Source organism: Channa argus, chromosome 18 (assembly GCF_033026475.1).
Source record: "Channa argus isolate prfri chromosome 18, Channa argus male v1.0, whole genome shotgun sequence".
Classification (NCBI taxonomy): domain Eukaryota; kingdom Metazoa; phylum Chordata; class Actinopteri; order Anabantiformes; family Channidae; genus Channa; species Channa argus.
Genome location: NC_090214.1, coordinates 2,657,025 through 2,676,839, shown reverse-complemented (window position 1 = coordinate 2,676,839; position 19,815 = coordinate 2,657,025). Strand labels below are relative to the sequence as shown.

At 43.9% G+C, this 19,815-nt stretch overlaps 1 protein-coding gene across 3 annotated transcripts; it reads right to left on the bottom strand.

Annotated features, from left to right (window-relative positions):
- Window positions 1-1,343: 1,343 nt before the first annotated feature.
- Window positions 1,344-12,564, bottom strand: septin5b (septin 5b). Of its 3 annotated transcripts, XM_067483399.1 has the most exons (12): window positions 12,219-12,562; window positions 12,048-12,058; window positions 8,897-8,987; window positions 7,534-7,620; window positions 7,305-7,428; window positions 5,868-6,002; window positions 5,649-5,766; window positions 5,124-5,225; window positions 4,400-4,496; window positions 4,181-4,316; window positions 2,707-2,809; window positions 1,344-2,541 (listed from the first exon to the last, which is right to left on the bottom strand). In XM_067483399.1, the coding sequence occupies exons 1-12, from the start codon at window positions 12,559-12,561 to the stop codon at window positions 2,479-2,481; spliced, it is 1,410 nt and encodes a 469-aa protein (XP_067339500.1). In that variant the 5' UTR covers window position 12,562; the 3' UTR covers window positions 1,344-2,478. The 3 variants fall into 3 exon arrangements, with proteins under 3 accessions (XP_067339500.1, XP_067339499.1, XP_067339501.1); XM_067483398.1 differs by having other exon boundaries at window positions 7,305-7,620; window positions 12,219-12,564; XM_067483400.1 differs by lacking the exon at window positions 7,534-7,620.
- Window positions 12,565-19,815: the final 7,251 nt, after the last annotated feature.

Sequence of the window (19,815 nt, the reverse complement as noted above, 5' to 3'; positions counted from 1 at the left end):
TTTCTTAGCAAAATACTCCTACGTTTGCAACAAAATCAAATGTTTCCCTCAAACAAACTGAACCAATTCATTGTTTTAAGAAATTAAAATAAGGCCATGAAAACACTCACATATACATTAGGGATTCATCATTTTGCAAGTAATTTCAAGACTCCAGTTTTGTTTTTAGGTCAAAACTGCTGCTAAAAGCAATTTCTGACACTGCCCCCACACCTGTCATGTGCTTAATGTGCTGGACGTTTTGGATCCTTTTTATTAAAAGTGTATCCAACAGGGGGAATGTGTTCACACAGTGACAGAGAAAAGTGCCACGCAGGGGCTGAAAGGCTAAAAGGGTGAAGTTGCCAGTTCGGTTCTATGAGTCTGACTTCACGTTAAAGCTTTGGGTTGCTGCTAAATGAGCAATTGGATTTGTAAGCGAAACATACACATATGGATTTGGCCCAAATTTAGCAACCAATCTTAGAAAGGGGCGAAATGAGAGTGAGAGTGGGGGAGGGAGTTTTTGTTTTTTAGGATATTTAGATATTATAGTTATAAAAGCCTACTTTAAACCAAATACTAATAATCGAAGCAGCTGTAAGCTGGAGAATGCTGCACTGCCCCCTCCCCTCTTCGATATACTCATTTTTACTGTGGTACAAATACAACTGTACACTGTAGTACAAATACTACATACCATAGATGTCGGTTACGTTTTCTGGCCTTAAACTGCTGTTCGTCTGCCTTCCTGTCTTTTTGGCAAATTTACAATAAAAAAAAATACTCAAACATGTTAATTTATGACAATTGTGTGATGAAAAAAACAAGTGAGACCAAATCATGGAATTCTCCAGGAAGGTTTATTAGTTGGAAACCAGAAACAGACACTTGTGGATTTCATGTCTTCTTTTTTTTAACCATCTGTTCCTTGTGTTTGTTTTACTGGAAAGTTGGAAAAGTGACATGTACACAAAAGTTATTATTATTGTTATTGCAGAGCAAACTAAATGTTCTGGGGAGTGTTAGAAGCCTAAAAACGAGAGTCTGCACCAGGGGATTTTGAGCCTTTTTAAAACAGTACCACAGCTAGAGAATAGAGGAAATACTGATTGTGTACATAGTGTTCTGTGCTCACATAGGATTGTTTTTACTTTATGATTGTGCACTGCAACGCTTCCTTTCATAAAAATCTATGGTTCGTGCTTTTATAAAGGGGAGATTGTCTGAAGAATACAGGGCTTTATCATGCCTTTACTCCTCATCGTCAGAGAGCATGCACACACTGTGCAGCACTGAGCCTGAAGGCAACAGTGATATTGGTGGTAGGTTTTTTTTTTTTTTTTACTTTAAATTGTTTTTGGTAGATTTTACTCAGTTTCACTTCACTGCTTAGCTGTCCGGAGCACAGACCATTCATCGGGGCATAATCCACTTGTAACTGGATGGTCTAACAGTCAAAGCAAAGTTATGCTTCAGTAGGCAGCTTTCTGCTTCCTAACATGTGATGGAGCAGCATCACCTAGTGGCCATAGTGAGTATTGCTAAGCTATGAGAGATAAGGCAGAGGACTTTCAAGTGGGAGACAACAGTTTCTTCCTACTTTCAACTGTAGAGACAGTACAAATCCTTCAAACCTACCCATGATTTTTGTGCCCATGCGCCCATGTGATTGCCTACCGCTACAAAGACTGTATGTCCGCGTTTATCTCAGACATGATAAGAATCTACTGAACCTACCAGGAGGGAGAAGGTTGCCTACTGACCCATAATTCTGGTCTGATTGGTGCTGAATACTGCCTATCGAATGGCTTTGTCTCTTTCCAGTGAGAGCAGGAAAAAAACTCAACACCAGCATTTAGCAGCTAAGAGTCAGATTTTCCACAGGTGGACTTCGAGGCGTGGAAACAATTTACTACCAGCTATGCTATTGCTAATCAGCATAGAAATCATCGTAGGGTTGGGTGCAGTCAAGCATCAGTGCCATACTGTATAGCAGAGTTGCTGTAACCTGACAATACTCCTCTACGTTATGAACAAGCGTGACTTAATATCAGCCGTTTATCAGTCTGGTATAAATGATTATTATACCACAGGTACCCACATAATGAGTGCACACACTACTAAGTGACTAGAGGACAAAGTGCATTTGTTTCACTGAGCATTTCATGGACAAAACACACTTGGAAACCTACTGTGATCTACAGGCAACAAAGTGCAATCTACTTTCTATTGGTCGCCTAGAGTCACTTGGCTAAAGGCTGCGTTAAAAAGCAATGTTTCTGAAAGTTGTCTAATTCCGAAAACATTTAAATTCATTAAAAACCCTGCATGCTGTCAGTCATCTACGGTTTGTGACCACTGACTGTAATCACCTAAAGATTTCTTCACCTCGGTCCGCGAAGAGACGGCATTAGTGAAGGTTTAACTTTGTTCCAATTTTTTTCGGGTTTGTCTGCTAAAAAGGACTAAGCACAAAAACAATGTTACGTAGGAAGGTCACAGGTCCTGCTCATGCATCTGCTGCTGCATCTTCTGAAGCATCTGCTGCATCCTCCTCAGCTGCAGAGGCAGACAAGATGATGACAGGAGGAAGAACGAGAGGAGGATGAGAAACAGCTTACGTAACAACACATATGGGTCATCACTTCACATCAGCATCTGGGTTATATAATAGCTGCTGCGGTGAAATATTCAGTATTCGAGGTGTATTAAGGAGTCACTCACCTCTTCGTCTTTCATTTTGATGAGCTTCTCTGTCTCCCCATCTGGTGTTGGCAGTGGCAGGATTGGGAGGGGGCTCTCCACTCGCTTATCAGCGTTCATCTTACTACGGTGGCACACAAACACAAAGGGAGTCAACTGCAACGCACTGCAACATGAAAAAACAATCAACTTGCAGAGATGAGTGAATTTTGCAAGATGGTCACGGTGTACAAAGAAGGGGCCTGGTGGCAGAGCATTGGGTCGGGGTGCAGGTGGGGTCTCACCAAGCCCCCAAGGGCCACCTCGTGCTGGACCAGAGCCCAGATAAAATGGGAGGGTTGCGGCAGGAAGGGCATCCGGCGCAAAAACACGTGCCAAATCAATGTGGGGAACACGTTCTGCTGTGGCGAAAAGCCAAAAGCCGCTGATTGGTCACAAAGCTTCCTCATCGCTTAAATTGTTTTTCTCAGTTGTTTAGACGGAGTTGGACTGGTTTTCACCTTTTTCTTGATTTGTGCAGTGTGTTTGGCACCGTAGTCAAGTTGAAAAGCTCCTCTTGAGACGGAGAGTTTTGGTTTCACACAGTTTTTAGGTTTTCAAACAAGCCATCTATAAATTCACAGCATTCAAAACACAAGCAAATGAAAAGAAAAAAAAAACTCTATCAATTTGCCAACACAGGCGCAGCATTAAGAAACACACTGCAAAAAGCCACAATAAAACCAAATTTAGAAACTTGCTGCAAGGAGCACAGACAACAGCAATGGCTCCAGGAGCAACTCAAAAAGAACCCGTCAAACCTTTTGTCCCATTAATGATGTTAAAAGGATAATAATTAGCAAAATGCTAACACTAAGTTAACAGTAGTCATCAGCAATATAGTAAAAAAAAACAAACAAAAAACAGAAAGCTCATTTCCCAACTCACTGAGGGAGAGTCGGCTCCAGCACATTTGTGTGTCAGAAACTACTGCAGCAAGTGTGTCCTGGTTGTGCTCGTCACTGCTTAGTGTCCCCTGGAACCATTCAGACGACTGTCATGGCAACGTTTCCAGTTGTCACACAAAAACTGACGGACTTTGTGACTTACAGATGTATTTTTACACACATTTTTTCCGCGCGTTTCTTCATTTGCTGTTGCTGGCCTTTGGTGCATTTGTGGTGCCGTGAGCTTTCAGGGCCCCTGTAGTGTTCTGCATTAACTGTTCAGCACAGTGGCTGCTCATTTTGAGGCCCTTTCTCCAGCAGATGAAGCTACATGTTCAACCAGCAAGACGTTCAGTTACATTGACCCAAGTACCATATGATTTTTTATTTTTTTTTAGATACTCGATATATTCTGAATCAACCAAATTAGCCTCGCCGATTGTGTAGTCTACATAACCTTATAACTAAAAATGGTAAACTTAGTGTATATTTTCAGTTTTTTAGCATAGAAACATGACAGTGTTGCAACAAAATGGCAGGATGAGTGAAAAATAATGACGAAACAGCACCTGGTCATATTCTGGATGCACTGAGCTCTGTAGTTCTCGTAGTGACAGTCACTGGTGAGGTCCTTCAGGTCGTGCATGTGGGTTCTTATCAGCATGGTCCTCAGTTTGACGAAGTCGCAGTGAGACGGGTTCTCCACTGCAAACAGGACCACATTGCTAACATGCAGGTGGGAAATCTGAAAGCTGCAGCCAAAAGCCCAGTGTTGGTGCGTTTCTCACCCTCCACGATGCCCCAGGGGTAGATCCTCCCTCTCACTCTCTGACCTCGGGCCTCTACCACGGTATTGCTGCCGATCACTGCAAACGGTGTGCTCTCCTGCACCACAACAAAGCAGCGGTAAAAGGGGGAGACGTTCACATCTTAAAGCCTTTGCTTGTGCTCATTATCACGGCGAACCGGCCCCGTGTGCAATTTGCTAATTAAAACTGAACTCAAGCAGCTCAACTAGAATTAAAAACGCATTCAAACAGGAAACAGCGAAACAGACCAGCAGGATTCTACATTGGTGCAAATATTTTAGTAAATTTACAGTGAATTTACTTCGCACTTAGTGGAACATACGGTGGCGCTAGGAGCTCAATGCAATGCAGCAGGGGAGCAGTAGAGGAGGATACAAAGGCAAAGGGATGACAAACTAATTATTTAAGAACATTTAATTTGATTTGATTTAATGATATACTTTTCATTTTTTCATTGTAAACTTTCTCTTTATTCATTCTTTGACCATTTTTGTTACTGGCAGAAATGTGTTAAATATAAATTCTTTTTTTTATATATGTTTCAGACTGAACTATATGTTCTGCACACAAATCTTTATCTCTAAAGTAAAAGAGTGAAAATAACCAGATAAATGTAGTTTTATAGTTTACTCTTAAACAGAAAATCTTAAAATACTCATCGTGGGTCACACAGTTTAGACTCATTGGCTCAGAAATTGTTGACCTTCAGCTCTTTATCTTGTTTCTTGAATTCCTCATCCTCATCAGAGTCACAGTCGGGGAACTGATAGATCTTTATCCCGTACTTATCAATCTCTTCCCTCAGCTGGAAGGACAAACAAACACAAAGGAAAGATGTGTGATCGATAACAGTAAACAACACACACACACACACACACCTGAACCTAAATCTAATGCTGAACGTCATTATTTTGATCCTCATCTGGTCCAAATGCAAGTATGAGCCTCTTCCTGTCAGGGTTGTGGGTTTGAGCCCCACAGTGATCGTGCACGTTTTTACAGAAGTGTAGTGGTGAGTTTGGTGAGAGCAGCACTTTAATACCATTTGACGCTGTTACACGAGACACAGTGAATATGTTTGCTACCAAGCCTTAATGATCACTCAGCATGTGCTGCTGGCTTAATGGGTAGAGCGTCGGCCTGGGATGCAGACGTCCGCAGGATCAAGCCCCAGCCAGGCGCGTCCCTGAGCGGGACACTCAGCGCTGGCTCCCCGGGCGGGTCTCACCTGCTCTTTGAGTTTCTTTATCTCACTGGGAGTCAGGCAGTCGGCCTTCGCGATGAGAGGAACCACATTCACTTTCTCCTGCAGGGTCTTCATGAACTCTATGTCGACTGGACGAAGTCTGCAGGAGGAAATGGGTTTTACTGAGCATTTGTAATACGTGACATATGACACAGTGTGTGTGTGTGTGCGCGTGTGTGTGTGTGTGTGTGTGTGTTTTACCCATGTCCAAACGGAGGGATGAAGTAGAGGCAGCAGTGCACTCTGTTGTCCTGGATGTTCTTCCTGTTAAGGCCGCTCTCGTCTCGGAAGTACTGCTCAAACTGCTGGTCGATGTATTCTGTGACTGGCCTCCAGCTACAGCACAAACACAAACGCATTTTTTTAAACCGTATCCTCTCACAACATGAGTTAATATCCAACCAGAGAAGCAGAAGGACCAGCACTGTTTGCAATGTCCTGGTTTGCTGCATGAGTGAAAACTGATAAAGCACAGGAATGATTTGTCATAGCTCTAATCAACATGTACGTGTTGGTGGACAAAGTGATGGCAACACAATTTCTCACAACTGTGTGATAATTATTTTAGGATTTTTTTAAACACAAAATATGTAACAGGGTTATAAATGGAGTATTACCTATGTAATAAAAACTTTTTATTTAAAAAAGTGACCGTGTATTAAAAACTGTGTACATTATAAAAGGTGATAAATAGTGTACTGTGTATCAAACACTGACATTGCTTCAAGGCTTTTGGACATTGGGAAAGGGTTTGGTTTCCACTCACACCTACTTTTCTTTAACCCACCTGACCCCCCACACCTCACCCCACCCACTCACCTGTTTTCCATCTGCATCACTCACCTCCGACAAACCGTTCGCCTATTCTGAACCTGATCTCGCCCGATTGTTACCTCATTCATGGGTCTGCTCTGCTGGACCTCGTCTCTGCAGCTCTTACTCCTACTGTCTACTTCCCAGTGAGTCGGACAATGTGAATAAATAAAAAATATACCATAACTCCGCTTATTGTCTTGCAAAAACGAACGAATGAAATCTCTTTGAAAAACCTTCTAATTCCCTTCACTATGCTGCACATATTGTGACAGTAAATCCTTTTCCCCAGTAATCTAAAATGCTGCATGCAAATACTACAATTTAAACAAATGACCGACACAAATTACTTCACCAGCAGTAGACTTAAAACAGAGCAGATACAAAACAGATACAACAGATGGGCAGGGAGATATGTGTGAAATATAATTAAAGTCCTAATGAAATCCAGTCAGTGCTGTAGCTACAGCCAAGAGCCAACAACAAATGGAAGTGACAAGACAGACACTGCCGGCTGTTCCCAGCCAAAAATGATGAGTTTTGGGAAGAGAAATAACAGCCCGAGCTTCTCTGAGAGCCTGGTGAGTGCTGCTGTGGGGAGTGGGGTTTGGAATATTACTCATAAATGATGCATTTCTGAGCTGCGATCAAAGATTTACAATTTCAGGAGCAGCCAATGCACATGGAGCAGAGCGAGACCACCAGGGCTCTTTTCATTTTCAAACACTTGTGTAGGAGAAATGCTTCACACACATATTATTTCCGACCTCAGCCTTCGTAGTTGCCTATTTTGAACAGGTGTCAGGCTACACAGGGAACATTTACCAGTCTGTGTTGTTGACGGCGTCTCCGAAACCGGGGGTGTCGACAATGGTCAGTTTCAGCTTCACCCCCTTCTCTTCGATGTCCACCGTGTGCTTGGTGATCTCCACCGTCTGACTGATGCGCTCTGAAACATCCAGCACACAGAAATATTTAACGGGGTGTGTCTCCCAATCAAAAGACAGAAGAAGGCCGTGCAGGTGTGGAGGCGTCTGGTCCGCCGCTGACTCACCCTCAGCACTGAGCAGCTTTCTGTCTTTATGCAGATCAGTGAGGAACAGGCTGTTCACCAGGGTGGATTTACCCAGGCCAGACTCACCTGTAATGCACGTGCAGACACAGTTTTATTGTCTTGTAATCTGTTGCCATGGACACCAAAAAAAAAAAAAAAAAAAAAAGAAATTCTGCTTTGAGTAAAGCTGCATCGTTTGGCCGTTTTTCGGTTATTGTTTTAGTAGAAATATGCAGGAACACTCTGAAATGTGTTGAGGTGCCGTCAAAGGGACAAAACTGTCCTTGTAACCAGGCAGGTCAATTATTTCTGCTTTGCCTGCTCGGTAACATTCTTATTTCTTATTATTGGGTAATAACTCCAAGGGCTGTGCACGTGTAACTGTGCATCTGAATTCTGCAGTTCTTTCAATAGTTTTTTCGACAGTGAGCTTTTAGCAATGTGGTTCAATCTACGTGGAATCAATTCAACGGCACAAAATCATGAAACAACGCAAAGTCACTTTTACAGCAACAAAACTGCGTGAACCCAGAAATGTGTCGACCAGAAGGTTTTTCACTCACTCATCTTATGACGCATATTGTCACGTTAAAGGATTTAATTACATCAACCCTGAATGGTTGTCTGTCTGTGTGTCTCCAATATGGAGACAAAAACTGTCGTGGGGAGGTGGACGGCTGGACAGGTAAAATATGTATCTTGAAGAAACTGTGATTGATGATGAGATGGACAAACAAATGAATAAACAATTAAGTTTATCTGAATGTAAAAAAAAAGCACTGTACGCAAACCCGGAACCCAGACACACCGAGGACTGTTGGAGATCGAATTTCAGCTGCCAGACACACTTTGCAAACTCAATTTGACTCAAATATCACAGCGACCTTCTGTACTTTCCAAATTTGATATAAACCTGCTACGTCACAAATGGGTCTGAGGCTGAAATCTGAACACAAAACCTCAGCTCATGTCAGTTTTGTTATAACAATTCACTCGATCATGGGCTCAGAAGTCAATAATTACGCACAGAGGCAAGAACGTCTACGTCTGTATCGCTCACTTACCATTTAATGGCTGAATTTAAGGTGTAATGAAATGGGGTTTTTTTGTGACTCATCTTGCAGCTCAAGCTCAGCATTTCAGCAGAGCCAGACATTTTCACATGAAAGTTGTGAAAACTGCCATGGTGCCGAGGTGTGAAGGTAAAGCCGCCGTGAAGCGAGGACATCCTGCACGTGCGCTCTGTGCGCCAAGGCAGCTTTGGATTTGTCCACACGCCAAAGTGGTGGAGTGCGTGGAGCTGTAGTGAGTAAAATACTGTGTGCACAACCCAATCGAGTTCTCGTTCACATTCATTTCTCACCTGCCACCATGAGGGTGAAGTCGAACCCCTTTTTAACTGATTTCCTGTGCACCTGGTTGGGCAGCGTTGCAAATCCCACATAGTCCTTTTCCTAAAGACAGTCACACACACAGAAACGGTTACACGAGCAGAAGTAAGTCGATCTACTGTAAACATGACGGCTCCTCTGTGGAACACTAGCTGTATTAGTAGGACGTTCCCATGACTCCTTTCGAGTTCTACTGACACGGCAGAGACTGGGGGCTTGGCGAGACTGAGAGCCCTGCCCCCGAGGTTCACGAGAAGAGGACAGCGAACGCATCGATGCATAAATGTGCACGTCACAACATGAAGACAGGAGGAAGAACAGCTCAAGCAGGGCATCGCAGTGTCCTCAGCCGCCTCATCAGAAAAGTCTTTGGAAACAATAAAAATCTTCACGCCCTAAATATTTTTCCTTCTTGCCAGAATTAATAAGGTCAGGAGTCAGATGTGAGTCTCTCGGTGTGGTGGTTTTATGTCTCTGTGGTGGTTTTGTGCTTCTCTTCAGGGGAAATGTCCTGCACTTTTCTACCTGTTGGTACTTTACACTGCTCCTCATTCCCCCATTCGCACTCACAACCACACACTGACGAGGGAGCTGGGGCTCAGTGTCTTGCTCAAGCACAATTCGACATGTGACCAGAGGAACCGGGGATCAAGCCAGCAAGTGGGGATTGGTGGACGACCACTCTACCTCCTGCGCCACAGTGACCCCAGGGTGCTGATGTCTCTCCCTGTGGTGGTTTGGGTTTTGTTTCTTTCTCTGCGGTGATCTTGTGTGTTTGGACAACAGCTCGACCTCGGCCGTCGTGCACCTTGACATCAGGTGAGCTTGTGCCACAAGTTCCTCTTTTAAACTGTTTAGTGACAAAGACGTTGGACTGTGGGACGTCTCATTTGTCCTAGATCATCCTCTGACTGCTATGACTGTGCTCTATGGCACAAAGGGCCTAAATTTGGACACCGCAGAGGCCAAGAAACAGACACACAGCGGAGGCTGCAAAGAGGCAGATGGTGTGTTGTTTGAACCGGCGAAACAAAAGTGCACCTCCTCTCATCGTGCATCGGATTTTCCCGAGCATTTCCCCTCGTGGCCACAGTAAATCTAATGTTGAGTGCATTAGCTTGACTCCTTAGGGAGAGAGCGAGGAGCAGCGTGTGTGGGGGTGTGGGGGTGTTCTTTTCATGTGTGTTTGTGTCTCTTCTGCTGCAGTATTGCTTCCATATTGACATTTTGTGCGTGGATGCATTTGCATGTCACACCCACACACATATCACACGAATACACGGATCCAGATCCAGACTGCTGGGTAACACCACACTGAGTCTGCGTCTCTGACTCAGACCCCAACACCACATGAACACTGCGAAGCAGGATGAAGGGAAAAGAAGGCTCGTAGGGAGTTTTGGGGGATGGAGGTCTTAAAATAAAAAGAAGCCGGTGAAGCAGTGAGGACATGCAAGAATCGTGAGGGCGTCCTTCTCTCCAGTCCCCTCCAGTTCCCACCGCTTGTGTTTCAAAGATTCAAATACTAATTTACGGTTTAAATACAACTTTTCATTCGAAAACTTACTTTCATGAGTTGCATTGAAATAATAATGTTGGCAATTACAGCAACGTATTTTTGTGTGTCGCGTACACTCACATTTCTGCATTCGTCGATGCAAAGTTACATTTAAGTTGTGGTAACGTAATAAAATGGACTTGGTAAAGCAAGTCCCCTCCTCTGTCCACTTAACACAAAGCAAGTAGAAGACTGTGTGTTTACAGGACATAAAAGACACTTTCAAGGCGAGAATCATTTGCTTTAACAAAATAAACTCTGTTATTAACGTCCTATAGCCAGTAGTTAGGGAAAATGTGTCGGAGCTTTTTCTCTATGGAAAAATTAATTGGAAAAACTATTTGAAGCATCCTAATATTTATGAGTAGTCAACTTAAATGCATTTCTTTATAATACCAGTAATTGAGTGGATGAAAGGTTAAAATGCGTTTGTTTTAACCCTGTCTCCTACAAATGCTGTTCCTATACACCTAAAATGCAAATGCGATTGCGTTTTCGTAATTGAATCATTATTTTCTGAATGAATGAATCCGTGCTGTTATGAAGGGGGGGAGCTGCCAGGAGGTGTATTCCACCAGCGGCTGGAACTACCTAACCACAACCATTAAATGCTTTATTTAACGGCGTGGGTCCGCAGCATCGCATGTCACGGCAGAAAATCAAACCAGACGTTTTGCTGCAAGGTCAGATTAGGTGGACAAAAATATGTGGAGTATATTAAGATGTTCAGCAGTTTTGAAGTTCTTTCTACTTAATTTAACCAGACACTGTCGTAAGTCGAAATACTTGATGCAAACTGGTGCATTCGTTTTTTTAGACTTAGTTTTAGCTGCAGAGATGCAAATGAATGATTTAAAGAGTCAGTAACTAGGTTTGGATCAGGCTTCAGGATCAGAGTGACACATATCCAATGTGAAGATTTACTGCTTTTTCATACTGTTATAGTTTGAGAAATGAGCAGAAATGGTTAGTTTGAGGTTCACATTAAAACTGGCAGCGTTTTCTGAAAGGTAGATTACATGATGAACCACTTAATTGTAAAACATAATAATAATGATGATTGTTTTTTTCCAGCTCTTTATTGAAGCTATATTGCATTTATTTAGAGAAGGATCTGCGTTTTCTGTTATGTACAGTGCACTAAATATAATCTGATGGCGTCACCTGAGTGAGGCTGACTGGTTCTTTTCACTATTTTCTGACGTTTAAAGACTAAACATTAAATTCATAAATTAAGAAATAAACATTATCATCAGGAAGATTCACACAAATGAAAATGTCTTGCAGATGAGCATCATGATGTCATGGATTTGGAAACTTTGGAATCTACAGTTTCAGCTCCAGGACCTGCAGATGTGCACAGATGTTGCAAATAAAAAGACATAAACATAAAATTATGTGAGCAATCACAAAATGGTGCGTCTCCCCAAATCCTGGGGAGGGAGGCTGGAGATGGAGCAGGTTTCACCGTCAGCTGTTCAGCCACAAAAACAAAGGGCTTTTATTTTGTAAGTCACCTCCCCAAACACACACACACACACACACACACATGCGTTCTCTCTTACCTCTCCATCATCTGAAGGCAAATTCCAGGAGGCGTCCGCCCGTTCGGGGGGCAGGTTACAGCCACATCCAAGCGTTTCCGGGGGGGGGGGGGGGCAAACAGAAACACACTGTCAGCGTGTGGACGCTGATTCACGAATGTCTAATCAACCAACCAGCTGTGAGGCGCTTACCTGAGCGGGGCGCGCGGCTCTTGTACCTGCTGTTGGCCGTCATCTTGTCCACAGTTGCTGGAGAATGTGACCTGAGTGAATGAGAGGGGCGGGTCTGGAGCCTCCGCTGGTCCCTGTGGTAAAAGCCTGCACGGTGTTTCAGCGCCGCAGCGGGAAGACGAGTCCAACAAAAGCCCTTATGCGAGCAGAAAAAACATCCAAATCCCCGCATCCATCCTTCTGCCGCTGAGCCCAACGCGTTTTCATGCGTGCAGACCGGCGCACTGACTGTGAGCGTTGCTCCTGTTGCAGAGGAGAAGCCAGAGAGTGGCAGTGTAGCTCTGTTCCTGCAAAGAAAGAGCATCACAGTGGGTCTGCGCCGCCCTGCTGACACGTTTCGGCATTGAATCTGATAAATGGAAATCCATCATTGACAGAGAGCAGTGGAAGCCAAAGTGCATGGAAATGTCAGGGCAATAAAAGCATTTCAGGCTGCACTTTAAGCAGCGACTACACAACAAAGCTGAAGTTTAAACATGGAACAGATGGAAGGTAGAGGAACATAAACCAGTCGTGGAATCTTGTTTCTAAACTTGCAGCATCCAAACACACGAGCATCTTAAAGGATTTATATGTGTTCATGCATCTACAAAGGCCCAAACTAGTCACCGGTAGATCAGGACCACAGGTGACCACACAAATCCAGCTCCAGTCCATCCTGTCTCCACCCAAGCACCAGGACCAGGACAGAGTTACACATTTTATCTGTCCTCATAATAAAGGAGATGTGAGTCCCAGTTGTTCAGAAGGGTCTAACCAACTCTGCTGCAGAACTTTCCACTGACGTGTTGCACTTTTGCTTTTATCCTTGTGTCCAGCTTATCTCAAATCCAAACCTGGACGGGGGCTAAAGTCTGTGCGGGCCATCCCACGTTTTCCTGCACAATATCCTCCACTTTCCATCGACCTTTTGACAGTGCAGCTTTCTTTACAGTTTCTCTGAAGAAAAGACCAACACTTCGTGGGTTAATTATCCTGTTCAACAGGGCGGCACAGACCCACTGTGATGTTCTTTCTAACCAATCACCTGAAGTTAAAGGCAAACCTGTAGCAGTTGTTTGCATCATTGCCCAAGACTGGATTTACCTCTGCTGCTGCAGAAAAGCTGCTATTTCCAACCATTTCCTTCACTATTATAAGAAAAACCTAAAACTGTCCTTAAAGATATTTGAAGAAAAACAACTTCAGCCGTGTAGGGATCATGGAAAAATAGGCTCCTGGGTTCAGGGAGGAAAGGGCCACTCCGCCCCTAAACCCTTGGAACGAAATTCAGTTATTTTATGTTTCATTATAGTGACTTAAATATATTGGGGTTTATTTTGTCTATTCTTATTTAATGTGTCTTATTTTTGGCTCTTTGGGTTTATTTTTATCTCTTTTTTTGGGTTTTGTGTGTCATTGTTCTCATTTTTCATTTCTACAAAATCCTTTTGTACGTTTTGTTTATCGTCTACTTGCTTGTTTTAGTCATTTAGTCATTTAGTCATTTAGTCATTTAGTCATTTTAGTCATGATTCGTTTAGTGTCACGATACTCAAAGAGTTTAGAAAAGAAAAGTGTGTCCGCTTTAGTCCAGGACCAGAAATACAGCAGCAAAAGTGTAAGAGACGGAGTAAAGAGAAATTATTGCTATAATTGTAGGAAATTTCTTCCTGGATTTTGGTCCAATTCTGCTACAATTAAAACAAATTGTTATGCTAAAGGAACATTTATTAACAATCATTAAACTCATTAATGACAGATAATAAAACCTTTAGTGCCTCCACACACAGTAAATAAGTATTTCAAAGTTGTTTTCTGAGGTCAAGATGAAAGACACACACACACACACACATAGAGCATCATTCCATCACACATCTGAATTTAGACATCCTGTAGGAACTCAGTGTCCAGCTCAACAATGCAGTATTGTCTTTCCACTCAGACGCAAACTGGGAATCACATTAGTGTGACGGATATGTGCATCTGAAAAGGGTTTTTACCACCACTTCAGACCAAACTGTACCTGCATATGAATGCAATTCTTCTTGCTCCTGTCTTTGCAGCTGAGCATTATTTTAAAAGCTCCTTATTCGACAGATGTGACTGGATGAGCTCTCGTGGTCCGTGACAGTGAGCAGCAGGACAAGAAAACACCCACTAAAAGGCCACAAAACGCATGAGGTTCAGAGGGACTTGTCCTGCCACCTGAGTGAGAGGACGGAGAACTGCAGGGGAACATGGATGAGAGCGTGGGACAGCAGGTCGGAGCAGGGGGCCACAGAACTGATCCCGTTTCCTGTGTTGGCTGTGTGGGTGGTGGGGGGTCCGACTCCAGGAGCACACAAAGCAACACAACTGCTACTTGATGCTTCATTTATTCCATTTTCTACATGTTTTATTCATAAGGTTTATCGGCGTTTTTATCTACTTTGGCCAGTTTAATCATCTTTCATTGATTATAATCTTTCATTTATTGTGAGCCTTTTTGCTTTCACTCATGTATTGTGGACACTGTTTTGACAGTTTTTTTTTTTAATCTTTTCTTGTCTTTCTTCAGCTTTTCAATCTGAAAAGCACTTTAATCGGTACACTGGGCGCTCTATAAATAAAGACTTGATTGATTTAAAGTAGCAGCCTTGTGACGCAGGGTGAGTCAGAGATGCTCTCAGTCTAATAAAACTCGGCCAAAGGCTGAAGATGAAAGGGAAAATCGTGGTGAAAATGCCAAACTTCACAGCTGAATAATGGATGCATTAAGGAGGAGTCAGGAACCAAACCGTCAACATCTGTCTGCCATTCTTCAAGACGGTGCCCAATTTATTCTGATGAAATTTGCTCAGTAGTTCAAACAGCATAAACAAATACTCCAGTGTTCTGCGGCACCTCTGCATTTTAGGTCCAAGAGCGAACATGAAGGAGGATCAAATAAAAATGGCTCTTTTATCCATTACGATTTAAACTGGCCTAAAATCTAAAACAATCCGAACATAAAAAGAGTGAGTTTGCAGTGTTTGTGTTACTCAGAAAAGCCCATTCTCCATGTTATAGCTGCTCTTTCCCCAGTGACGGGAAGTGATGAGCGTTGTATCTGGCAGGTTGGTCTGAATCCAAGCTAACAGAGACGTCTCTAACCTGGTTATTACAGTCAAGGGAGCACAGACAATGAGTTGTTGTTCTTTGGAGCAAGCCAAAATAAAGGTGAGGGGGGGGAGGGGAGTTATTGTATGTAGATTTGAGTGTGGTCCACACGTCAGTGATACGACAGATTTCTGCAGACTTCAGGATAATGGGAGCATCTGCGAAATAATTGAGGTCAGAAGATCGACCCGAGAGGAACTCCACGTTCTTTCAGACGCTCTCCAAAGAATAGCTCAGTTGAACCCACAGCGGTTTAAGGGTCACACGCTGACTTCAGCTGTAGGAAACAGGCCGGCGCAGGAAGGCCGGAGCTCAGCGTCGTACAACAGCTCAAATAACGCCGATTCCTCCAACTGCCGTCGAGGCCAGCTCGCAGGGTGGGACTTTTCTTTTTCGCTGGTACAAGGACAAAGGAAGCAGAGGCAGGAAGAAAATGTTTTTATTCATTTCCAGTCTGTAGAAGGCACAGAAATGCCACAGAGATCCACTGGGTCCAGTGTTTGTTTGGGCACCTGATCTGATTTATTTTCAGCGAGCGGAAACCAAATGGTTCGCTACTTTTCCTCAAAATTTGCTCTCTTGGCATCTTCTTGTGTCCAACTCTCTGTCCTCAGATAAGCTCATCCTCAGACAACACTAACACAAACTCTTCATAGAGTGGTCTGAGGATTCGGATTCACAAATAATCCAGCTCAGACCAGGGACAATGCAATTTTAGTAGGTTTCTCAGGTGTGACAATATTTTTGATCATTTGCATTTGTCTCTTTCGCTTTCGTCTATAATTTTCTGCAGCTTGAGACTCCACAGACAGCAGAGCCTTTGTCAGATCATCTGCAAGGTTAAGAACAGGAGAGAGGAGCTTTGCTGTGGTGGCTGTGTTATCTTTCTGACTGGGTCCCACAGAGACAGGAAATGGTGCAGCTACACATGGGAAATGAGCTGATGGCAGCGATAAGGCCGGAAAATGGCCCTGGAAACCACCACAAGTCCACACTGATGTGAGTGTGGGATGAACAGAGGGTATAAGTTAAAGGAATAATTCACAGAATTTACTCAGATCAGCCACAACGTTCAATTGCTTTTGATTTGGTGGCGGGCAGGGGTCCGAACGTGGAGTCGGTCTCCAGCTACAAAAGCTTTTATGTGTTTTCAGTCACTTTATCCTCTTAGTCCAAAAGTTTTTCGTCTAGCTGTGGATGTTAACCATCTCATGACCCAGTTAGAATGTAACTATTGGTCAAAAGAGACATTTACTAAGTCATTTCTATCAGATGGGAACATGGGTTTTGGGTCACTCAATGACATGTGTGTGTTAACTGATTTAAAACAAAGATGTAAAGACTGTGCGAAACCATTGGAAGATTAAACGCAACTATTCCTACGATAATTCCTGCAGCGTTTGTTTGGTCTTGGGCCGATCCCAACAAAAAAGGTCCCGTCTGCCTAACAAACGTTTAGCAGATGCCAATAACGTCTTGGTCTCAATGTGCCTCAACATCTGCTGGACCACTGCCTCCATGCTGGAAAACACGTAAAGCTCCACGCTCAGTGACACCGTATGAAGGTGTTCCCAAAGATGTTCCTGGCATGGAGGCAGCAGCAGCAGCTCAAAGTCAATTTAAACTCATTTCCCATTGTGAAATGTCGGATCACATGTGAGTTTAAAATATGAAGAATAGACGAGGGACAGAAGACGTAAAAAGATCAGTGGTGCAAATGTTTAGCAGTAAATCAAATGAAAATAATCATTGAAAACAATGTCAGTGTTGGGCTGAATTCCCCGGATCACTGTGTTGTGATGGAGCTAAATGAGTGTGTGTCACTTCCTGTGTTTGTTATAACAGGTGTAATTTGTCACCAGAGGATGAGGAGGCACAGTGAACATGAAAGTCCACTGACAGGGGACATTTATCTCTGATCACGGCGAGTTGATGACTTTCTAGTGCTGGGATTTCCTCCTGTCTGAGTCAACAGCTCATTACAGCCATTAGCCTCTGTGACGCCAGCTAATTGTTGACTTTACAGTGATTCATGGTGCAGCCACAAAGTTGACCAATCCCCGTTTAAACACGGACATTTGAAGTCAGCGGAGCGAATCGTATAAAGATGGAGAAACGAAAGTGCAGACGGGTGTCGTCTTGCTCCAGTTGGTGCCACCAAACCTTTAGTGGGAGGCGGAGGACACAGTGGGACGATTAAAAGAGCTCAAACAATGGAAACGCTGCGTAGAAAATGTGACGAAAGGTGACGTTTAGTTTGTGTCAAGCTTCACCTGCATCACTACTCTTTCCCCAATCACACATGCAAACTGTAAATGCACGTTAGAAACAATTACTCTTCTAAATTCGATAATCTCATCACAGATGCAGCTTCCTTCAAATCCGACCATGAAGTCAGTGAGTACGTGAGGTGGAGGTAATACATGGACATGGAGACTGATCTGTGAGAGAGACATGTCTACCTCCACAGCCAAACGTGTTCCCCACGTCGACCCTTCCTGCCCCAACACTCCCAGCGCCACGGGGGTCTTTGGTGGCTGGGCGGGGCCACACCTGGTGGGGTGGGATTCAAACCCGTGGCCCTTCTGCATCCCAACCCAATGCTCTATACCACTGAGCCAATGCACCGTGTTCCTGATATTGGTACTGGACAAACACATAACCAGCAGCCTCAGACCTCTGCAAACACCCACAGCAGGTGACATTTCACTGCGGACAGTAAAAACTGTTGACGTGGAAAAGGGGGACGATTAATGGCTCTGGGAGCTCGGGGAACAATGGACTGAAGGGATGTGACAAGAGACAGGACGTCCTAACACTCCCGCAGCTGTCCATCGGCTTCACGCAGACCAACACCGGCCAGGACTGAAGACACAGGACTCCTTCAGACAAGTCATAGTAGGACGCTAAATGTCAGCAGCTCCATTTATGTTTCTGCGCGTTTTTGTGTAGAAAATGTGCAAAAGGTTTTTCTCTGTGTCGGCGAGTGAACAGTGGGAGCTGGATGCATTTGTGTGTAACTGTAAACACAAAGAAGAGAAGAGGAAGCATCTGGCTCTCTGAGGACACACACACACACATATCAGTGCTCCCATGTTATTGGACTCACAGGAACAGTCTTCAGGACCTGCTCACCTGCTACATGACATCATTACTCGCCTTTGTGTGTGTGTGTGTGTGTTATGTGAAACAACAAGCTTTCCAGATGGAGAGCTGATTGAGTTTTGCTCGAGGAATGTTGTGCGCCAGCATGTTCACGTCCACACTGGGCCAACACCTGTTACCTCTGTCCTGAACTTCCCAATGCCGTCACCAGTTTGGCCCCACATTCAGCCAACTACACACGCCACCAGGCAAAAAAAAAAACCACGCACGCGCACGAGCCATTACCAAATTATTTTCAGCACCCCAGGACGAGTATTTATAGTTTCGCTGGATTTTTGCTCCCGCAACGTGGATTAAAATCTTTATCTCGGCCGCCAGTTCTTCCTCCAGCCTGTTTATCTGCGGTGCCATCCAAATGGGTCAGTCAGCAGCCAACCCCCCCCCCCCCCCCCCCCCCCCCCCCAACCCCCCAACCCCCCACACGGTGCACGGATTCAGCCACCTCAGTCTGTGAAAAAAACGGAGATTGGGCCTTGTCCACATTAGCAGAGTAATGACGTTAGGCGTGGTGCAGCTGTTATCAGCATGCATCACGTTCCCTGCAGTAAACAGTGAAAGGCCGATGTGGAGTTTACATGGAGAACATCTGGGTGCAGTGCAATGAAAAAAAACGACACATAACTGAACTTTATTTTAGTTTTTCAGTCCTCTGTCCACTTCAGAGACAAGTTCTTATGCAAGTTAAATGTCAGGCCCCCTGCAGCAGGTGGCACTGAATCAAGGTTCAGGGATTCAGTTTGCACATGAGTCTCCTGTGCAAGTCAACACGCTTGGTTTTGCACACGATTGATGGCATGTGAGCGTTTTTAGGTCTCAAGTATTAGGACATAAATGCACCGTGTTTGTAGCCAAGTCAGCGGCTTCTGTGCAAACATTTTTTTCGACGGTTGACACAAAGAAGAATCTACAAGGACATATTAAGTTTAACGTCTCTTTAACTGGAAGTAGTCAAGTGTTTTCACTCTACTATGTCAGTGCTGGATTTGCAGCATGCATTCACTGCGTGCACAAAAACACAAGAGCAAGAAAAAAAAGGGTTGAAATATCAACTGGAGCCACGATGCTGGTTGGTCACAGGCCTTAAAATGTACCATCCCACATTTTAATATTCGTACATATGCATGATTGAAGTTTCCAGCACATGAATGATGATGATTATTGGCATTTAAGTCCTATCCGGGTTTATCCGGGTCTAGAATGATGACTTTCAAGACATTTCCGCTTTACAGACTCGAACATTTACTTCCTGTAATTAGCAGCGATTGCTTGAGTT